This window comes from Diabrotica virgifera, chromosome 8 (genome assembly GCF_917563875.1).
Source record: "Diabrotica virgifera virgifera chromosome 8, PGI_DIABVI_V3a".
NCBI classification, from domain to species: Eukaryota; Metazoa; Arthropoda; class Insecta; order Coleoptera; family Chrysomelidae; genus Diabrotica; species Diabrotica virgifera.
The window spans coordinates 195,739,186-195,758,605 of NC_065450.1; the positions used below are offsets into that span (position 1 = coordinate 195,739,186).

General features: G+C 34.0%; 1 protein-coding gene across 3 annotated transcripts in view; it reads right to left on the bottom strand.

Annotated features, from left to right (window-relative positions):
- Positions 1–203: 203 nt before the first annotated feature.
- The window catches only part of LOC114332812 (protein takeout), a 63,547-nt gene continuing 44,330 nt past the window's right edge, over positions 204–19,420 (bottom strand). For all 3 annotated transcript variants that reach the window (XM_050657431.1, XM_050657430.1, XM_050657429.1), the window contains exons 2-5: positions 16,888–17,119; positions 7,555–7,688; positions 7,320–7,472; positions 204–410 (exon numbers count right to left, since the gene is read on the bottom strand). In XM_050657431.1, the coding sequence (XP_050513388.1) occupies positions 259–410; positions 7,320–7,472; positions 7,555–7,688; positions 16,888–17,119 (671 nt within the window). In that variant the 3' untranslated portion in view covers positions 204–258. The remainder of the gene's footprint in view (positions 411–7,319; positions 7,473–7,554; positions 7,689–16,887; positions 17,120–19,420) is intronic.

The following is a 19,420-nucleotide window of genomic DNA, read 5'->3' on the forward strand; positions in this document are numbered from 1 at the left end:
AAAAATATAAGCTTGTTTGAATTTTTCCGAAGCAATGAATGTTTTCGTTCTAATTGCACTCCAATATAATAGATCTTTTAAATAATGCTTCCATCTCTTTCTCTCTTTCGTAGGCATACATGGTTATTCTTCAGAAAGTAAGTCTTCACAAGTTGAGGCTATCGGAAAATTAAATTCTTAAAGGTAGAAAAGAAAGTCGAATATATTTTTTATTGCTTATCTAATTATTTAATAAAACTACACCTCTACAAACAGCAATTAGTCTAATATCAACTGGTGGTATGGAATCCTCTTGAAGATCGCAGACGCTATGGAACGACCAATAGAACGAACTGTCTCGCTAATGGCAGGTCCGAATTCTTTTATCACAGCTTCCCAATTTTCGTTAAGAAATTTATTCATTTGGTCACCTACAACATTAATACAAGTAAATCAAACAATACAAAATTCAACGACAAGAAGCAAGGATGAGTGTCTGTGGATTACCTATTCACTTTAGAACAAAAAGTATACTTAGAACGCACACTTCCACTTAGTATTTAAAGATCTACAGAAAGCATATGACAACGTTTTGTGTGATAAAACTATGGAGAGCAATGGGAAGGACAAATATAACACCTATAAGTGCGTTCGCGGATACATGTCGGCGACTACCCAAGTAGCACAATAAAAACATTTTAGTTTTATTTAGGGTTTATAAAGGTCTTATTGTGGTAAATAAGAAGATAAGGGTTTTAAAGTTACCTTGTAGATATACTGCCAGAACTTTAAAACAGTTAAGTATTTGTCACTAGTTTTAAAGTATCTAATAAGAATATCAAATAAAACTAATTATTCTTAATAGATAATGTATCTTATTGTAGTTTTAAAATGGTTTATTCTCAGTTCACTTTAAAACTAATCAGTTTTATGAAGAACTTCTGGACTATTTGGTTTTATTAGATTCTAGTTTGTGACCTTTTAGTTTTATTGCAGTTTTAAAGATTCTCCTAATATGGCTAATAAAACCTATTATTAAAACTACTTGATCTCAAGACTATTATGTCAGTAAATCATATGCCATAAAACTATTTTTTAGTTTTCTTTAAAGTTGCTTTCTTAAAAGCCATTATTAGGCTATATTAAAACCAAACGCTCTTAACTGAATCAATTTGGTTATCGTAAAGACTAAACTATGCTCTATGCTTCTTGTTAGAAACAATAAAACTAAACTCATCCCCTCTTCTTTCATGTCCAGAATGGTCGGCTGTTTGTTTTTGAGCGAAACAGTGGTGTAGTTTGTTGTAAAAAGTGGAAGTACAGTTAGTATGGAAAAAATAAGTCGCAAGTACTTAAAATATAAACTAACTGGTCATTACGGTTTATTTTTCAAAGAATACAACACACACAGCACTACAACGCCTCGATTTTAAGGTTAGATTAAAACCAAACGGTTTTAATTCCAATGCAACCTTGCTTTTATGTAGGATATATGCTCTTGCAAAGGTATAAAATAAAACCATTTGATCTTAACAATTCTTTGTCGATAGACTAAATAGTTTTATTTGGCTTTCGGCTATATTGCTTTCTGGAGATGCTGAAAGCTCTGATAAATTACAACATAAGGCTTATATAAAAATTATAAATAAGCGACTTAAAGACATAAATTCGATTGATTTTAACATTAAAACATTAAAATTGTAGATAAAATTATGTTTCTTTCAAATTAATATTTTTCGGATTTCAATTGTTTTATTATTATTATGTTTTAATCGCCAAAAGTCAGAAATTTTATGGCGCTTGAGTTATTTAGACCTATTTTTGCTATACCCTATTCCACGAACATACGCCTGTTTTGGATTACTTCGACAACGAATATTTTACTGTGCACAATAAGAAGAACGAAAGTAAATTGCAAATTACATTGTTGTTTATTGGAATAATTATTAGCGCCATTTACTTTCGTACTTCTTATGTTGCACAGTAAAATATTCGTTGTCGAAGTAATCCAAAACAGGCGTATGTTCGTGGAATGGCCCATAACATTATCAATTAAGTTGGGTGCGCAAGTGTTTTTCTACCTTGACAGTCCGAAATAACCAAGTATGTACCTAGTTTTTATTATTTTATGGTTACAAATACGTATCTACCTACCATAACACATGTAACAATTTGTTGGCTTATTTGGAGTATATGGGTTTAAAGTTTAAAGAATCATTTAATATGGTAAATTGTCTTTAAAAGTATCCATTTAAGAAACTTGTTTAAGTTTGCAATAAAACTGCCTGCACTTAAAGTGGCAAGTTTGGCCAGGTGGTTTCTGGGAGAATTCAAAAGCAGCCTTAAATATACTTAATAACGTAGATTAGATGGCCAAACAAGGCTTATCAATGCCATTCGTTGGACCGGAACCCTTTCGAGGCATTGCAAAGGCAGTAATAAGAATGGCTACAATGAAGTAGCTAACTTAAAAATATCTGAAATAGTGAAGGAAGTCACCAGGACAAAGACAAGCGAAACAGTTTATTACAGAACATTTGTCAAAATTTACGGCAGACCAATAAGAAAGATGGAAGGATTTCAAAAACCTCATGGATGGATAAAATTACTAACGTGGAAGTGTTAAGAAAAAGAATAAAGAATGAAAATAGGCAAAAAGAACAAATGAAGGAAAATATACATAAGATACATAATGTATACCATTGATATTAACATTTGTAGACTTTGGAAAAGCGTTTGACTCAGTCCAGCATATATCCATATTAAGAGCTCTAAGAAGGTGCAGTATTGGTCATATGTTCACATAGGTACATATTCTTCTTCGGAATATATAATAGCACACCAGCTGCAGTGAGAATGTACTAAGGCGACACAAATACATTTCCCTTAGAGAGGAGTATTAGGCAAGGAGACACCATCTCTTATTAACTATTCACCGCTTTATGACCCAGGTGGAATCTTGGAAAAGCAAACTGGGAGAAGTTATCTGAACAACTAGACCAGACCTTGAGCTGGGTCCCTCAAACCAGCAAACATTACGAGAGGTTTGTGGGTGCAGTAATAAGCGCTGCCAAGGAAACCATCCCTAGGGGGTATCGCAAAGAATATGTGCCTGGATGGACTGAAACATGCGAAGACTTATACGCGAAGTTTCTCGAAAGTGGTGACCGAGAAATAGCCGACGAGCTTTTACACATCATCGATACAGCTAGACGCCAAAAATGGATAAAGACTGTCGAAAACCTTGACTTCAAAAAATCAAGCCGGCAGGCATGGTCCCTGTTGCGGAAAATTGGAGGAGCTAACCAGCTGGAATCCAGAGAGTCTAAAATGTCTCCTAACAAGGTTGCCCCCCAAATAGTATTTCTATTCAGAACTCCACGAGATCGAACACATACTACCAACGTGAAAAGAGACTTAAGGGCATTAAAACAAATGAACAGAACGAACTCCGAATATTCAACAAGAATACTTATTTCTGAAATCACACATGCGCTGCAAGAAATGAAATCAGGTAAAGCACCTGGGTTTGATGATATCCATCCTGAGTTCTTGATACACAGTGGTGCATACACGAAACAATGGCTTGCAATGTTCTTTAATGATATACTTCAGTCAGATTCCTTTCTCACTTAAGCGAACAAAGATAATTGCAATTCCGAAACCGGGCAAATCAAACGATAAGCTAGAAAACTACCGCCCCATAGCTCTACTCAGCATGGTATATAAACTATTAGAAAAGCTTCTCCTCAACAGAATTAGTCACAGGATACTAGAAAATGTCCCCACTGAACAAGCTGGCTTCCGCCCTCATCGAAGCTGTACGGACCAAGTGGTTTAACATTAATTTTAATCATTAACAACTTTTATAGAAGCTAGTTTTCAAAAGAAACAAAAGACAGCAACAGTATTTATAGATCTAACAGCAGCATATGATACTGTTTGGAGACAGGGATTAATATATAAACTGGCCCGTATTATCCCCTGCAGAAAGATAATTAACCTCATTGACAACATGCTGACAAACAGAGCCTTACAGGTTATGATGGGAAAGGAGACGAGTAGACAGATGAAACTTAACAATGGCATTCCACAGGGTTCTGTCCTTGCCCCTTTACTTTTCAGCCTCTATATTGCTGACATGCCTGAAACCGAATCTCGAAAGTTTGGATATGCTGACGACTGGACCCTTGCAACAAGCCACCAATCTTTAGAAACTACAGAAATCACTCTCACGAATGACTTATCCATCCTCAGCGAATACCTTAAGAAATGGAGACTACAACCAAGTACTACAAAAACTGAAGTATCACCTTTTCATCTCAACAACAAGCTGGCAACCAGAGAATTGCGAGTGTATTTTAATAAGAAGCTGTTGAAACACAATAAATACCCGAAATACCTTGGGGTTACTCTAGATAGAACGCTCACATTCAGAGAACACCTGACGAAAACAGCAGCAAAATTGAAAACACGCAACAATATAATACAGAAACTCTGCGGCACTACATGGGGGTCCACAGCATCAACTTGAAGATCCTCTGCTCTTGGCCTGATATATCCGGTGGCAGAATACTGTGCACCAGTGTGGCTAAATAGCAGGCACACCCACCTGGTCGACACCCAACTAAACCGTGCTATGCGTATGATAACAGGCACAATTAAGCCCACTCCTACAATGTGGCTACCTACCCTTAGTAATATAGCACCACCCAACCTACGCCGCGAACATGCATTGGTTAAAGAACATAACAAAGTAATGGACAGTCGCCAGCTTCTAGTCCACAACGACATCCTCGATATTATTGGAAACCGTCTCCGATCCAGGTTACTCCCTCTACAATCTGCTCAAGCGCTGCATCAATCCAACTTTGACATAGATACCCGATGGAGAGAAGATTGGGAAAGTAAGACAGATCCGCATTACCATAGTCTACCGGACATCATAGGAAAACCTAGCGAATTTCGTCCCCGTAAGATTTGGGCAGCCCTTAATCGAATTAGAACAAACTGTGGAAGATGCGCCGACTTCCTCTACAGATGGGGTAAACTTCCCTCGCCTTCTTGTGACTGCGGCGCTGCAAGACATATGATCAGTCACATTGTTCAGGACTGCCCACGCAGAGCATTCACAGGCAACCCTATAGACTTTGTAATGGTTGGGAAAATATTAGGGAGAATATGCAGTAACATAACTGAGGAGTTTCTGAACAACTTGTCCTTATTGCAGATGGGGTAGATCATGCTTGCCACGCCAATTTCTTCAAGATATTCAGAGCTCGTGTGCACGAATTAGCCTTAAAATGAACTTTTCCAAAACACAATACATGACCAACCAATCTTGTAATTGCCAAAAACATCTCAACTAATGGTACGCAAATTGAACAAGTGTGTACGTGTAAATATCTGGGCCACGGCATTAAATTAGGAAGAGACAATCAAACAACAGAGTTAAACAGAAGGATAGAAGTAACATGGACAACTTACGGATAATTGAGGGAAATCTTTAGATCAGATATTCCCATGTGCTTGAAAAGGAACGTTTTTAATCAGTATGTACTTCCAGTTCTAACATATGGAGCAGAAACATTGACCCTTACCAGAAAAGTAATTAATAAAATACAAGTGCGACAGAGAACAATGGAGAGGTCTGGTATATCCCTCATAGATCATCACCATCAGGGGCGTTACAGCTCTTTATGAGCCAAAGCCTTCTTCAGAACAATCCTCCATTCGCCCCTGTCTCTGGCAACTTTTCTCCATGCTCTAATTCTAATAGATATCGGTCTTCCTCTTGTTCGTTGTAATATCGGTCCTCTTCGGTAAAAACTTTTCTGACTATGGCATCTTCCTCTCTCCTGATTACATGCCAAATCCATCTAAGACGTACTACCTTAATGAATTTTACAACGTCAGGTTCTCCAAAACTTGTATACAACTCTAAGTTGTAAGGCCTGCGCAACAAACCTTGTTCTTTTATTCCTTCATATATTCTTCTTAGGATTTTTCTCTCAAAACGTTTGAGCAGTTCTTGGTCATTCTGTGTAAGTGATTAAGTTTCTGAACCATAGGTCAGCAGTGGTCTTATTAGTGTTTTGTGGACAGTCAATTTAATTTTTCTAGATATTTTTGAGGCCACCTGTTTTCCTAAGCCATAGTAACATTTATTGGCAAGCAGTATTCTTCTTTTAATTTCTTCACTGACATTGTTGTGTTTAGTTAGCAGCGAGCCTAATTATCTGAAGGTGTCGGCACCTTCCAGTTCTAGGTGGTCAATTATCATTCTTGTCGTTGTCGGGTTACCCTACATTACATATTAAGCGGGCTCCACACTCTCGGCGAAGTTACTTCGCCAAAGTTGACCGAAGTCCGAAGTACCTCTCTACACACTCGTTATACTTCGCGAGGAAGTGCGATACCGACAAAGAGCGGTGCGATACCGACAAAGATCCCTTTGACTCGGACGCGCCAGACCGACAGAGAATGGAAGTAGAACGAAGTGAGGCAAAGTTACACAAGGTGGCCGTCTACACTCTCGTACTTGTTGAACCTCGATCGACTTCGGCGTGAGTGTGGTAAAAATTTGGAAAGGTTCAACCATTCACTTTCCCCCGTCGTACGCCTCTAGTAATTGACAGAAACGTCTGTTTAACATAATTTAGTAGTTTGTACAGTACCTGTACTTCCTGCCAAGTATGAAAAGGATACATCGAATAGTTTTAAAATGCTGGGCAAAAATAGTATTTAAATTTTTAGATAAAACACCCTGTAATTCAGTAAGGAACCAAATTTTATTTAAGTGTTTTAGGTTAAATCTTCGTATTTTGTGCTAAGGTTTCTCCAGTTACTATATGGACAATTATTAATGAAACACCCTGTATAGTCTACATAATATATAAATATATAGTATAAATTAGAGAAGATTATCTATCTAGAAGTCTGTCGTTATAGTGTATTATATAAATTGTGTTTAGCAGTAAATGGTTGACTTCAATTAGTACGGTCGTAAATATTATTAAATTTATTTGACTTGGCCCATTGTTAAGACCGGTCCGGAGCGATAAGCGAACGAGGTAGACAGAGTTGGTCTTTTGACAATTAACACTGACTAGACGGTACTCCTATAATAAAACAAAGGATATTTTACCAGGAAACATATTTAAATTTTACCTGAAATTGAGCCTTTTATACTATTATCGCTTAAACCCAGGATGTTTATAGTCTTACTAATTGAAGTTAACCATTTACTGCTAAACAAACTTTACACGAAATGTTCCGAAAAGTGTTGAAAAAATTACACAATTTTTCCATGAAGACAGTTAAAGGAGTTGATTACTAACCCAATGCTTTATCCCCGTTAAAGAGGTTATCCAAGTGAACTTTTAAGTCTTTTACAACGAAGTCTAAAGTGTCTTTATCTGCCAAGTCAAAAAAGTCTTCTCCGCCAATGTTATGTAGAAGAAAGTTTGCATTGTATTCATATTCACCATTAACTAAAACAAAATTTGATGTAGGTAAACTATAATACTAAGCAATTTTTCGTAACTAATAAATGAGAAGAAAAAGAATATTTACATGCTACAATGTTAAAATCTCCATTTCCTTCAATTCTCAGTACCAGAATTTTTCCTTCGATGTCATATTTTCCTAAAAGTTTTAACTCTGGGATTTTAATTCTGATGGAAAGTTTTTGGGCTTTGGTATCAATTCTGAAATAAAAATGCAATAAAATAGTAAGGTTGACATTGTTTTAGTATTAAAATAAACAAAATTGATATAACTCTTTTATGTTGTACAGTGTGTCCACGGAAGGGGTGCCCAAGAGGAAAAAAAATTTTTATTTTCAATGCTAGCGAAAAATGTTATTCTTAATAAAAAGTTTTGCTTGTTCTAAAACCCCATAAAACTAAATAAAATCAAGTTTATCAAAACCTGCTTAATTTTGTAGCCAATTATATGACCCGTGTTGAGCTGCCCCCCCCCCACTTGCAAAAATTAAAAAACTAATAGTCCTGTTTTTGAGCTATTTATGAGCTCTCATATTCCGCAAACTAAAAATTTTGAGCTCGTTCCACTGAGCAGGAATTTAATACTTTATTGGGGAGGCTGAGTCAGCCCCCCCCCACTACTTAAAAATAGGAATATTGAATCGTTTTTTGCGACAGAATTACGAGCTATTTATGAGCTCTTGAAATTATATAGTTTCGATTTTTGAGCTCATCCCCTTCACCCCCCAAACAACCCTTTAATTGATTTAACTTAAGAGAAAAATGCTGAGAAAACTTAAAATATATCGTATTGCGGATTTAATTCCTATAGCGTATATACTCTAAGAATAAACTATTAAATCACGTGCATTTCGATTATTGAGCTACAACCCCTTCGCAAGAAAACCACCCTATCTTCCCGGCTTAAGAGAAAGTTGTACTTAAAATGCATTAAATTAATTATTTGGCGACTACATTCATTTAATAATTTATAAGCTTTCAAATTACGCACATTTAAATCAGTAAATTGCAATTTATTTTATATAGTGCAGTCACTGAAAGTAAAAATCAACGATTATCTTCAATTTCGGTGAACCTTCATCGATTTTTACGAAAATTGGTCAGTGGTTAGAGGATACCTCAAGAAACAAAGGTGACATGGTACCACCTTGCGCCTTTACCCTGAGGGTGGATACTGGGGGTGGATACCCTGGGTTGAAAAATTATTTTATAAAAAAATAACTGCACAAATCTATAAAAGAACAAATTATAAGCAAAATTTATTATATAAAGTTATTAAAATAAGTCAATACTTATTAAGTTATTAAAGATCAAAAATTTTAATTATTCGTGAAAAAAAATGCATGTTTTGAAGCGGTTTTTTCGTAAATCACTGAAAAACTTTAAGTTTTTACAAAAAAGTTATTAGTAGTTTATTCGTATAGCTTATATTCTAAGAATAAACTCTTAAATCACGCGCCTTTCGATTATTGAGCTACAACCCCTTCGCAAGAAAAACATACCATATTCCCGGCTTAAGAGAGAGTTGTACTTAAAATAATTTAAATTAATTATTTGTCGACTAGATATCGTTTAATAATTTATGAGCGCGCAAAATATACGCATCTCAATTATTGAATTGCCATTTTTTTTCTATAGTGCAGTCACTGAAGGTAAAAATCAACTATGACCTTCGATTTCGGTAAATCTGCATTCATTTTCACGGAAATTTGAATAAAAAAATTGAATGAAATTGCTCATTTTTGATAGGTATTTCTAAGTACTTTGACAAGTATTTAATACCTAAGTGTTATAAAATGCATATCTTTCCCGTTATTTAAGCTTGAATCCTTAAATTTGAAAAGTCGCAGAAAAAATTATACATTTAATTAGCAATAACTTACTTTAAATTAACATTAAAGGATTTTTCAAGTAATCAATTTATTATATTTTTTATTAGCTTCAATTTTAGTGATGAACACTTTTCTGTAAAAACTTACAGTTTTTGAGTTATTTATGAAAAATCGCTTTAAAGCATGCATTTTCTTTCACAAAAATTAAAATATTTGATCTTTAATAACTCAAAAAGTATTGATTTATTTTAATCACATTATATAACAAATTTTGCTTACAATTTGTCCCTCTCTCGATTTGTGGGGTTATTTTTAATAAAGTAATTTTCACCCCCGAGAAGAGGTGACATATACCCCAGGTTAAAACCCCAAGTTGTTATTGTTAATTCGTGAAAATGAATGGAGATTTACCGAAATCGAAGGTCATAGTTGATTTTTACCTTCAGTGACTGTACTATAGAAAGAAAATGGCAATTCAATAATTGAGATGCGTATATTTTGCAAGCTCATAAATTATTAAACGATATGTAGTCGCCAAATAATAAATTTAAATTATTTTAAGTACAACTCTCTCTTAAGCTGGGAATATGGGATGGTTTTCTTACGAAGGGGTTGTAGCTCTATAATCGAAAGGCGCGTGATTTAAGAGTTTATTCTTAGAATATAAGCTATACGAATTAAACTACTATTAACTTTTTTGTAAAAACTTACAGTTTTTCAGTGATTTACGAAACCGCTTCATAACATGAATTTTTTTCACGAATAATTAAAATCTTTGATCTTTAATAACTTAAAAAGTATTGACTTATTTTATTAACTTTAAATAATAAATTTTGCTTTTAATTTGTTCTTTTATTGATTTGTGCAGTTATTTTTAATAAAATAATTTTCACCCGCGAGAGGGGGCGGTATCCACCCTCAGGGTAAAGGCGCAAGGTGGTACCATGTCACCTTTGTTCCTTGACGTATCCTCTAACCACTGACCAATTTTCGTGAAAATCGATGAAGGTTCACCGAAATTGAAGGTAGTCGTTGATTTTTACCTTCAGTGACTGCACTATACAAAATAAATTGAAATTTACTGATCTAAATGCGCGTAATTTGGAAGCTTATAAATAATTCAATGATATGTAGTCGCCAAATAATTAGTTTAATGCATTTTAAGTACAACTTTCTCTTAAGCCGGGAAGATAGGGTGGTTTTCTTGCGAAGGGGTTGTAGCTCAATAATCGAAATGCACGTGATTTAATAGTTTATTCTTAGAGTGTATAAGTTATAGGAATTATATCCGCAATACTATATATTTTAGGTTTTCTCAGCATTTTTCTCTTAAGTTAAATCAATTAAAGGGTTGTTTGGGTGTGAAGGGGATGAGCTCAAAAATCGAAACTATATAATTTCATGACCTCATAAATAGCTCGTAATTCTGCCGCAGAAACCGATTCAATATTCCTATTTTTAAGTGGTGGGGGGGGCTGAGTCAGCCCCCTCCACTAAAGTATCAAATTCCTGCTCAGTGGAACGAGCTCAAAATTTTTAGTTTGCGGAATATGAGAGCTCATAAATAGCTCATAAATCAGGGCTATTTGTTTTTTGATTTTTGCAAGTGGGGGGGCCAGCTCAACACGGGTAATTATATGTAAATCCCTATAAATTTTTGCACTAAGTTCGAAATTGTAACAATAATCTAGTGTTACTGAGCTACAATGTAGTTTAGTAACTGTCAACTCCAATGAATAATATGCGAATTGTCATTCTTTTCGACAAGACAATGTTAAGCATCCAACAAGTAATTACACTTTTATAAAAAAGAACTTTTTATAATAAAACGTTTTTATTATTTATAGGAGAGAATACATATAAAATAATTTGTAGGCAGCCGATATGTGAAACAGTTGTGCATTTAATGATAGAAGTATATAATTTGGACCACATATACTACACATATAAAGGTACAAATTTAGATATGAGGCCATCTCAGATTTTGCCTTTTACAAAAATGGCGGGCATTCAAAATGGCGGCTATACATATGTGACTAAAAGCACCATAACTTTTAAACGAAAAGTCCAACTTCAACCAAATTTGGTATATGGGTTTTTTTTTTATGAATAAGATCAAAGTCTTGAACCGGAAGAATCGGTTTACCAGAAGTGTGTTTTTCCTGATTTTTAAGTAAAAATATGTTGTTTTTTTTTCAATTTTTCACCCTGTATGTATTAATTATTCAAAAAGTTAATACCGTCATTGAAAAGACCGTAAAAATATTTTTTGGGAAATATTTTGAACTTTTTAGTTATGTTAATTACCATTTAATAAATGCATAACGTATCTTCACATGTACCCATGTGCGGCAGATTCGTGCAAATATTATAAGAATTATTGTGCATTTAACGGTAGAAGCATATAATTTGGACCACATATACTACACATATAAAGGTTCAAATTTAGATATGAGGCCATCTCAGTTTTTGTTCCTTTTACAAAAATGGCGGGCATTCAAAATGGCGACTATACATATATGTCTAATAGCACGATAACTTTTGAACGAGACGTTAGATTTCAACCAAATTTGGTATATAGGTTCTTTTTTTGATAAATAAAATCAAGATCTTGAACCGGAAGAATCGGTTTACCAGAAGTTGTGTTTTTACTGTTTTCTGATGTAAATTCTTTCACACTGTATATATATAAATTTTTCAAAAAGGTAATACCGCCACTGAAGTATGTAAAAATATTTTTTAGGAAATATTTTGAACTTTTTATTTATTTTAATTACCATTTAATAAATGCATAACGTATGTTCACATGTACCTATGGGCGGCAGATTCATTTTGAATGCCCGCCATATTTGTAAAAGACAAAATCCGAGATGGCCTCATATCTAAATTTGAATCTTTGTAAGTGTAGTATGTGTGGTCCAAATTATATGCTTCTACCATTAAATGCACAATAATTCTTATATTATTATTTGCACGAATCTACCGCACATAGGTACCTACATGTGAAGATACGTTATGCATTTATTAAATGGTAATTAATATAACTAAAGAGCTCAAAATATTTTCTCAAAATATTTTTACGCTCTTTTCGAAGCCAGTATTACCTTTTTGAAAAATTAATATATACAGATCCGTCGACGCATCATAATGGCCAAATCGGCCACAGTCTAACTCGCAGAAATATGGAAGAACACTGATATAAAAAAACATAAAATTACTCCTAGTTCGAACATTGACATTTATTATCGTCACCTACGCTTCAGAAACATGGACAATCAGAAAAGCCAATTCAAAGAGTATAATGACATTTGAAATGTGGTCCACTGTAGAATCGTGTGCATACCATGGACCGAACATCGCAACAATAATTCAATGCTAAATTATTCCAATAAACAACAATGTAATTTGCAATTTACTTTCGTTCTTCATATTTTGCATAGTAAAATATTCGTTGTCGAGATAATCCAAAACAGTCGTATATTCGTGGAATAGGGTATGAAACTTAACATAAAAACCAGACTTACCACAACTATCAGTCAAATAGTCCATTCTTTCACGGTTTTTGCTCTAAATTTTAAAGAACCGCTTGGATTGACATGAAATTTGGCGTACACATAGGTAACAACTTAAAGAAAAAAAGTGAGATTGTGCCGATGTGTGCTTTTGCCCTGGGGGTGACTTTCACCCCCTCTTGGGGGTGAAAAAATATATGTCCAAAATAAGTCCGGAAATGAGTAAACTGACTAATTTTAAGTAACTTTTGTTCTATAGAGCTTTTTCGCCAAGTCAACACTTTTCGAGTTATTTGCGAGTGAATATGTTCATTTTTCAACAAAATAACCACATTTTTAGACGGTTTTTCGCAAATAACTCAAAAAGTAAGTACTTTGTCGAAAAAAAAACGTTCTTAGCAAAAATATATCCTATAAAAAAGTGAAAAAAATGGTGTACACGTTAGGTCCCTGGATCTCGTAGAACCAGAGTTATAGCCAATGAAAAATAGATTCATATTCACCAAATTTCAAATAGAATATTTCGACGTGAATTATCCAAAAAATTAAGCACTTTTTGGGAAAACCCATTATAACTTTTTTAAAGTGTTTAAAAAAAAGCTTTATTTCTGTTTTTAAAAAAAGTTTCTAGCATTAAATTTAAGCAAGTTACGCTCAAAATAAAGTTGGTCCCTTTTGTTTTTGCAAAAAAAAAAATCGGGAAGACCACCCCCTAATTAGCAACTTAAATGAAATTAATCGTTACCGCTCCACAAATTATTTTACTTATGTTGTGTTTATATGATCTGTAAATTTCATCGATTTCAAGTGCTTATTTTTGAAAAAATTTGGTTTCAAAAAAAATTTTTTAAAAATTTAAATTTTGAAAAATATGCTTTTTTCCAAAATAACTTAAAAATTGATAGAGATACCAAAAATCTGGAAAAACAAAAAAAGTCAGATTTGCTTTTCTGAATATCATGTATTTTTTTGTTTTTCTGTTAGACAAAAATTGATTGAGATTTGGTGTTTCTAAATTTACACACATTCGTAATCAGTGACTCGTTCAACCCCTTTTAACTACAGCCGTTTCAATAATAAGGACTTTGAACCGATGAAACTTACAGATCATATAAACAATATATACACGAGTCAAGAAACTTGTGAAGTCGTAACGATTCAGTTCATTTAAGATACTAATTAGGGGATGATTTTCTCGATTTTTTTACCAAAACCAAAAGGTACTAACTTTATTTTGAGCGTAACTTGTTTAATTTTGATGCTAGAATTTTTTTTATAAAACAAAAATGAAGCTTTTTTAAACACTTTAAATAAGTTGTAATGAGTTTTCCCCGAAATGTGCTTCATTTTTGGTTATTTCACGTTAAAGTATTCCATTTGGAATTTGACGAATATGAACCTATTTTTTATTAGCTATAACTCTGCTTCTACTAGGTGTAGAGACGTGATATATACACCATTTTTTAAATTTTTTACAGGCTATATTTCTGCTAAAAATGTTTTTTCGACAAAATACTTACTATTTGAGTTATTTGCGAAAAACCGTCTAAAAGCGTGGTTATTTTATTGAAAAAATGAACATATTCACTGCCAAATAACTCGAAAAGTATTGACTTAGTGAAAAAACTCTATAGAACAAAAGTTACTTAAAATTAGCCAGTTTATCCATTTCCGGACTTTGTTTGGACGAATATTTTTTCACCCCCAAGAGGGGGTAAAAACCACCCTCAGGGCAAAAGCACATATCGGCACAATATCACTTTTTTTCTTTGACTTGTTAGCTATGTGTATGCCAAATTTCATGTCAATCCAAGCGGTTCTTTAAAATTTAGAGGTTTTGCAATATTTTACCGTTAAAGAACGGACTAAAAATATACTAAGATATTTTGTGTCATGGAACTAGAAAAAACGGTTGAACGAATGATAGTTAAAGGCAACGTACCGGGCAAAAGACGATGGTCAGACCAAATAAACGGCATGAGCGGTTACTCATTATCCGAAGCAAAACAACATGCACACGGAAGAAAAAATTGAACAGAAAGAGTCAAGCTAATTAAATGAATCCACTACCTCCTTCTTTCCTCTTTTTCTCGTAGCTCTACAACCCGGAGTGGACCTTGGCTGACTGCACCACTAGTTTTCATGATAGTTGGATCAGTAGGTAGCCCCATTGTTCTTAAATCTGACCATATGCTATCTCTCCATCGCATTCGAGGGCGTCCTAAGGGCCTTCTGCCTGTCGGGGCTTCCTCACAGATTAGCTTGATAAGGCGGTTATTAGAGAGTCTATGGACATGGCCTGCTCATATTAGACGTTGGAATTATTTAATCTCTTGGACTACGTCGCTAGCTCTATGCATTTGTTTAACCTCGGCATTTGTTCACTTTACTACATCCTTGCGAAGGAGAAAAGATAGAGGAGGAGGATGTTAAATATTATAAAATTGTGGTCTCTGTATCACAAATGCTTCAAATTTCTCATGTTTTTCATATCATTGTGTTACTTGATTTGATCAGACGAATGGAGAAGCAGTATACTGGTACCTGTTTACAAAAACAAGGGACGTATACAACAATGTACAAACTACAGGGCTATAAAACTGCTTAGCCACACTATAAAAAATATGGGAAAGAGTAATTGATAGACGGATACGTGAAGAGACCGAAATATCCGAGAATCAATTTGGCTTTATGCAGGGCAGATCAACAACAGATGCAATTTTCATTATAAGGCAGTTGATCTAAAAATACAGGAGTAAAGAAACAAACGCTCATATGGTATTAATTGATCTTGAGAAAGCATGTGATAGAGTTCCTCGAGAGATTCTGTGGTGGGCACTCAATAAGAAAGGAGTCCCTGGTGAATATGTAAATATTGTGAGCGATATGTATGAGGGAGTAACGACTAGTGTTAGGACAGGTGTGGGAGAGAGTGATAAATTTCATGTGAAAGTAGGATTGCACCAAAGCTCTGTGCTTAGTCCGTATTTATTCTCATTAGTTTTGGACCAGATAACAGCGAAACTACAGGATAACATTCCATGGTGCTTAATGTACGCTGATGATGTCGTGTTAGTAGCAAATAGTGAAAGAGACTTAGAACAAAAACTGGAACAGTGGAGGCAAGCTCTCGAGGAAAAAGGTTTAAAACTTAGTAGGACAAAACAGAGTATTTGGAATATTCATTTAAAGATGGAGTTACTACAAATTAAATGGTATCTTTGCATGGTGAACTAATTGTAAAAAGCAATAGTTTTAAGTACCTGGGATCGGTATTACAGAGTAACGGAGAAATAGATGGAGATGCATGCAGTAGAATTAGGGCTGGATGGATGAAGTGGAAAGAAGCGAGTGGTGTGTTGTGTGACAGAAAAATTCCAATGAAGCTGAAGGGAAAATTCTATAAAACAGCCATAAGACCGGCTATGATGTACGGAACTGAATGTTGGGCAGTGAAGAAGAAAGAGGAACAACGAATGCATGTGGCGGAAATGAGAATGCTTAGAAGGATTGGTAAATGGGATTGACATTGATATGACCCAAGATAGAATTGTGTGGAGAAATGCAATTAGGGAAGCCGACCCCGCATAGGGATAAGACAAAGAGAATGATGATGTGTTATTTGATTTGATCATAATTTTTTTTCATTTACTTTAAATGTTTTGGAAAATGCGGAGATGATAGTTATAAATGAAAATATCAACTGCTAATAATTTATCAGATGTGTACAAATGTCGGTGAATTTATTGTTACAATTTCCAGCCACACCTATATCAGGTCGGCCCCGGTTGTCACTACCGAACGCAGAGAATGATCGAGAGAATCCGCGTTGTTTGGAGGGATTACTGGAATTTTCTACAAGGACAGAGTCGGATCGTATTTAAGTAGAATTGCTCAGATGTTGTATTTGTTAGGTGAAAGCTTTGTAAAACAAATATTTATAAATTAAATTTTTAGTAAAATGTTTGTAGATAAATTAAAAATAAAAACTAATAAATTAAGTATTTAAATTAAAATAAAGACTAATAAATTCAGTAAAAAAAATTTAATACTCACTTGACTTTTATTAGTTCCGTTGTATCCAGTCCATGGACTTGTACATCTTTCAAAAATATTCTGAGTCCCTGTCCAGCATTAACATTGATCTGTGGAATTAATAGTGGTATCATATTAGGTATACCAAATTTCCGGTCACCTTTTAGAATACGTGGTAGGGCCTCTTTTCCATGTTCCAGACAGCATTTCTCAAAATTTGGGGCACTAATCGAACATGGTTTTATATAGGAAGCTAAAATCAAACTAACATGAATGCCTATATCTTTCTAACATGTAGGTATTTCTCATAAAATCACAATGCCATCTGATGATTCATACACCAATTCCAGAAGCTAAATATAGAATTCTGGAAGAACAATTTGAAGAAATCGAGGTATTATAAGATAAATACAATTCGTTTAACCTCCACAAAAATATCAAAGATGCAGCAGGCCTCTATAAATCAAAAAGGCCGGGACACTTAACAGACGCTCAAGGAAATCCAAAAGTTTATATTGAAGGAATAAAAGCAACTTGGATATAAACTACGTGAAAATGACAGTTAAAGTAAGTAAAAAGGCAATAGTAGTGTATGAGAAAAACGATGGTACCCGACCACCTATTCTCGAAGCGGAGGTAGAAGCTGATATAAACAACATTAATAAGGAAAAAGCCGCAGGGATAGACGACTTCTTCACAAAATTTTTGAAAATTAGGGACAAAGACGTAGTAAAAAGACACCTTGATGTTCAGCAATATAACCAATATCCAAGAAAAGTGGAAAAATATACCAAGCAGTGACTCAACTTTCATAACAATATTTCATAAAAGCCCAATGTGAAGAAATGTGAAGACTATCGAATAATAATCCTTACAAGCCATCTGCTGAAAACTTTTTTAAAATTAAACATAAAAGAATATACAGGGTGTAACAAAAAGGCAAGTCATAAATTAAATCACATATTTTGGGACCAACAATAGTTCAACTGAACCTAACTTACCTTAGCAAAAATGTGCAAATAAAAAAGTCACAGCTCTTTCAAGTTACAAAATAAAAATTGATTTTTTCAAAACTATGTCAAACTGAAAACTATTAGAGATTCTTTATTGAAAATGGACATGTGGCATTTTTATAGCAAGAATATCTTAAAAAAGAAATAACAGTGAAATTTGGGCACCTCAAAAAAATTTTATGGGGGTTTTGTTCACTTAAACCACCCAAACTTATGTATACGTTCCAATTAAATTAATTTTGTGGTGCCATTAGTTAAACACATTGTTTTAAAACTTTCTTTGCCTCTTAGTATTTCTTCGATAAGCGAGTTTTTATCGAAATGCGGCTTCTTTTTAATATGATTACATAAAAATTTTATGGAGGTTTTGTTCCCTTAAACCCCCCAAACTTTTATGTACGTTCCAATTATATTATTATTGTTACCATTAGTTAAACACAATATTTTAAAAACTTTTTTGCCTCTTACCATATTTTTGATAAGTTAGTTTTTATTGAGACGTAGCTTCTTTTTCATCATGTGTCAAAATAAACCTACAAAATGTAAATGATAAATAAATTTTACGCCCTCCGTGGCTCAGTGGTAAGGGCGGCTACCTTTGGTTCGAAAAATCCGAAAGGTCGTGAGTTCGAATCTCACCAGGGTCAGAGATTTTTCGTTTATTATAAATTAATAAATGAAAATAGTTTCTGTCCTTGTGGGATCGGTACTCACCGAAGGGACCGCAGACGTTCGGATACAATTAGCATCTCTTTGCAAAGACAATGACGTCGACTTTGCAAAGTAACAAGACACTTACTCAACACACACACTACACATGACACTAGGTACCTAACTGTAAAAATTTACCGTACCTACCATGCCAATGGCCATTAGTTGTTGAGGCATTAGCTAAATAAAAAAAATATATAAAAAATAAATTTTCATAATATTATAACCCGGTCTCTATAATTTTACTTTGCTATTTACAAATCTGTTGTGGATGTTACAAATGTTCAAAACATTTCAATAAAAACTGGCTTATCGAAAAAAAAACTAAAAGGCAAAAAGTTTTAAAAGCATTGTGTTTAACTAATGGTACCACAATAATGGAACAAAAAGTTTGGGGGGTTTAACGGAACAAAACCACCATAAAATGTTTATGGGTTGCTAAAATTTCACTGTTATTTCTTTTTTAAGATATTATTGCTATAAGAATGCCACATATCTATTTTCAATAAAAAATCTATAATAGTTTTCGATATGTCGGAAAAAATCGATTTTCATTCTGTAACTTCAAAGGTCTGTAACATTTTTTATGTTCACATCTGTACTCAGTGCCGCGCCAGCACGTGTTAGCGCCTGTGTGCAAAACATTTAATGGCGCCCAAAAATACAAATTTTTTTTTAAAATCGTCTCGTTAACGCTCGATTTCATAATATGGTGTTAAAGTGGACTTTAAATTTTAAGTTGGTACCTTTATCAATGGAATTGTAGTGAACTTTAGTTAATGTTCACTTTAAGTTGATTATGAAATCATTTATGTGAATAAAAATGAAAA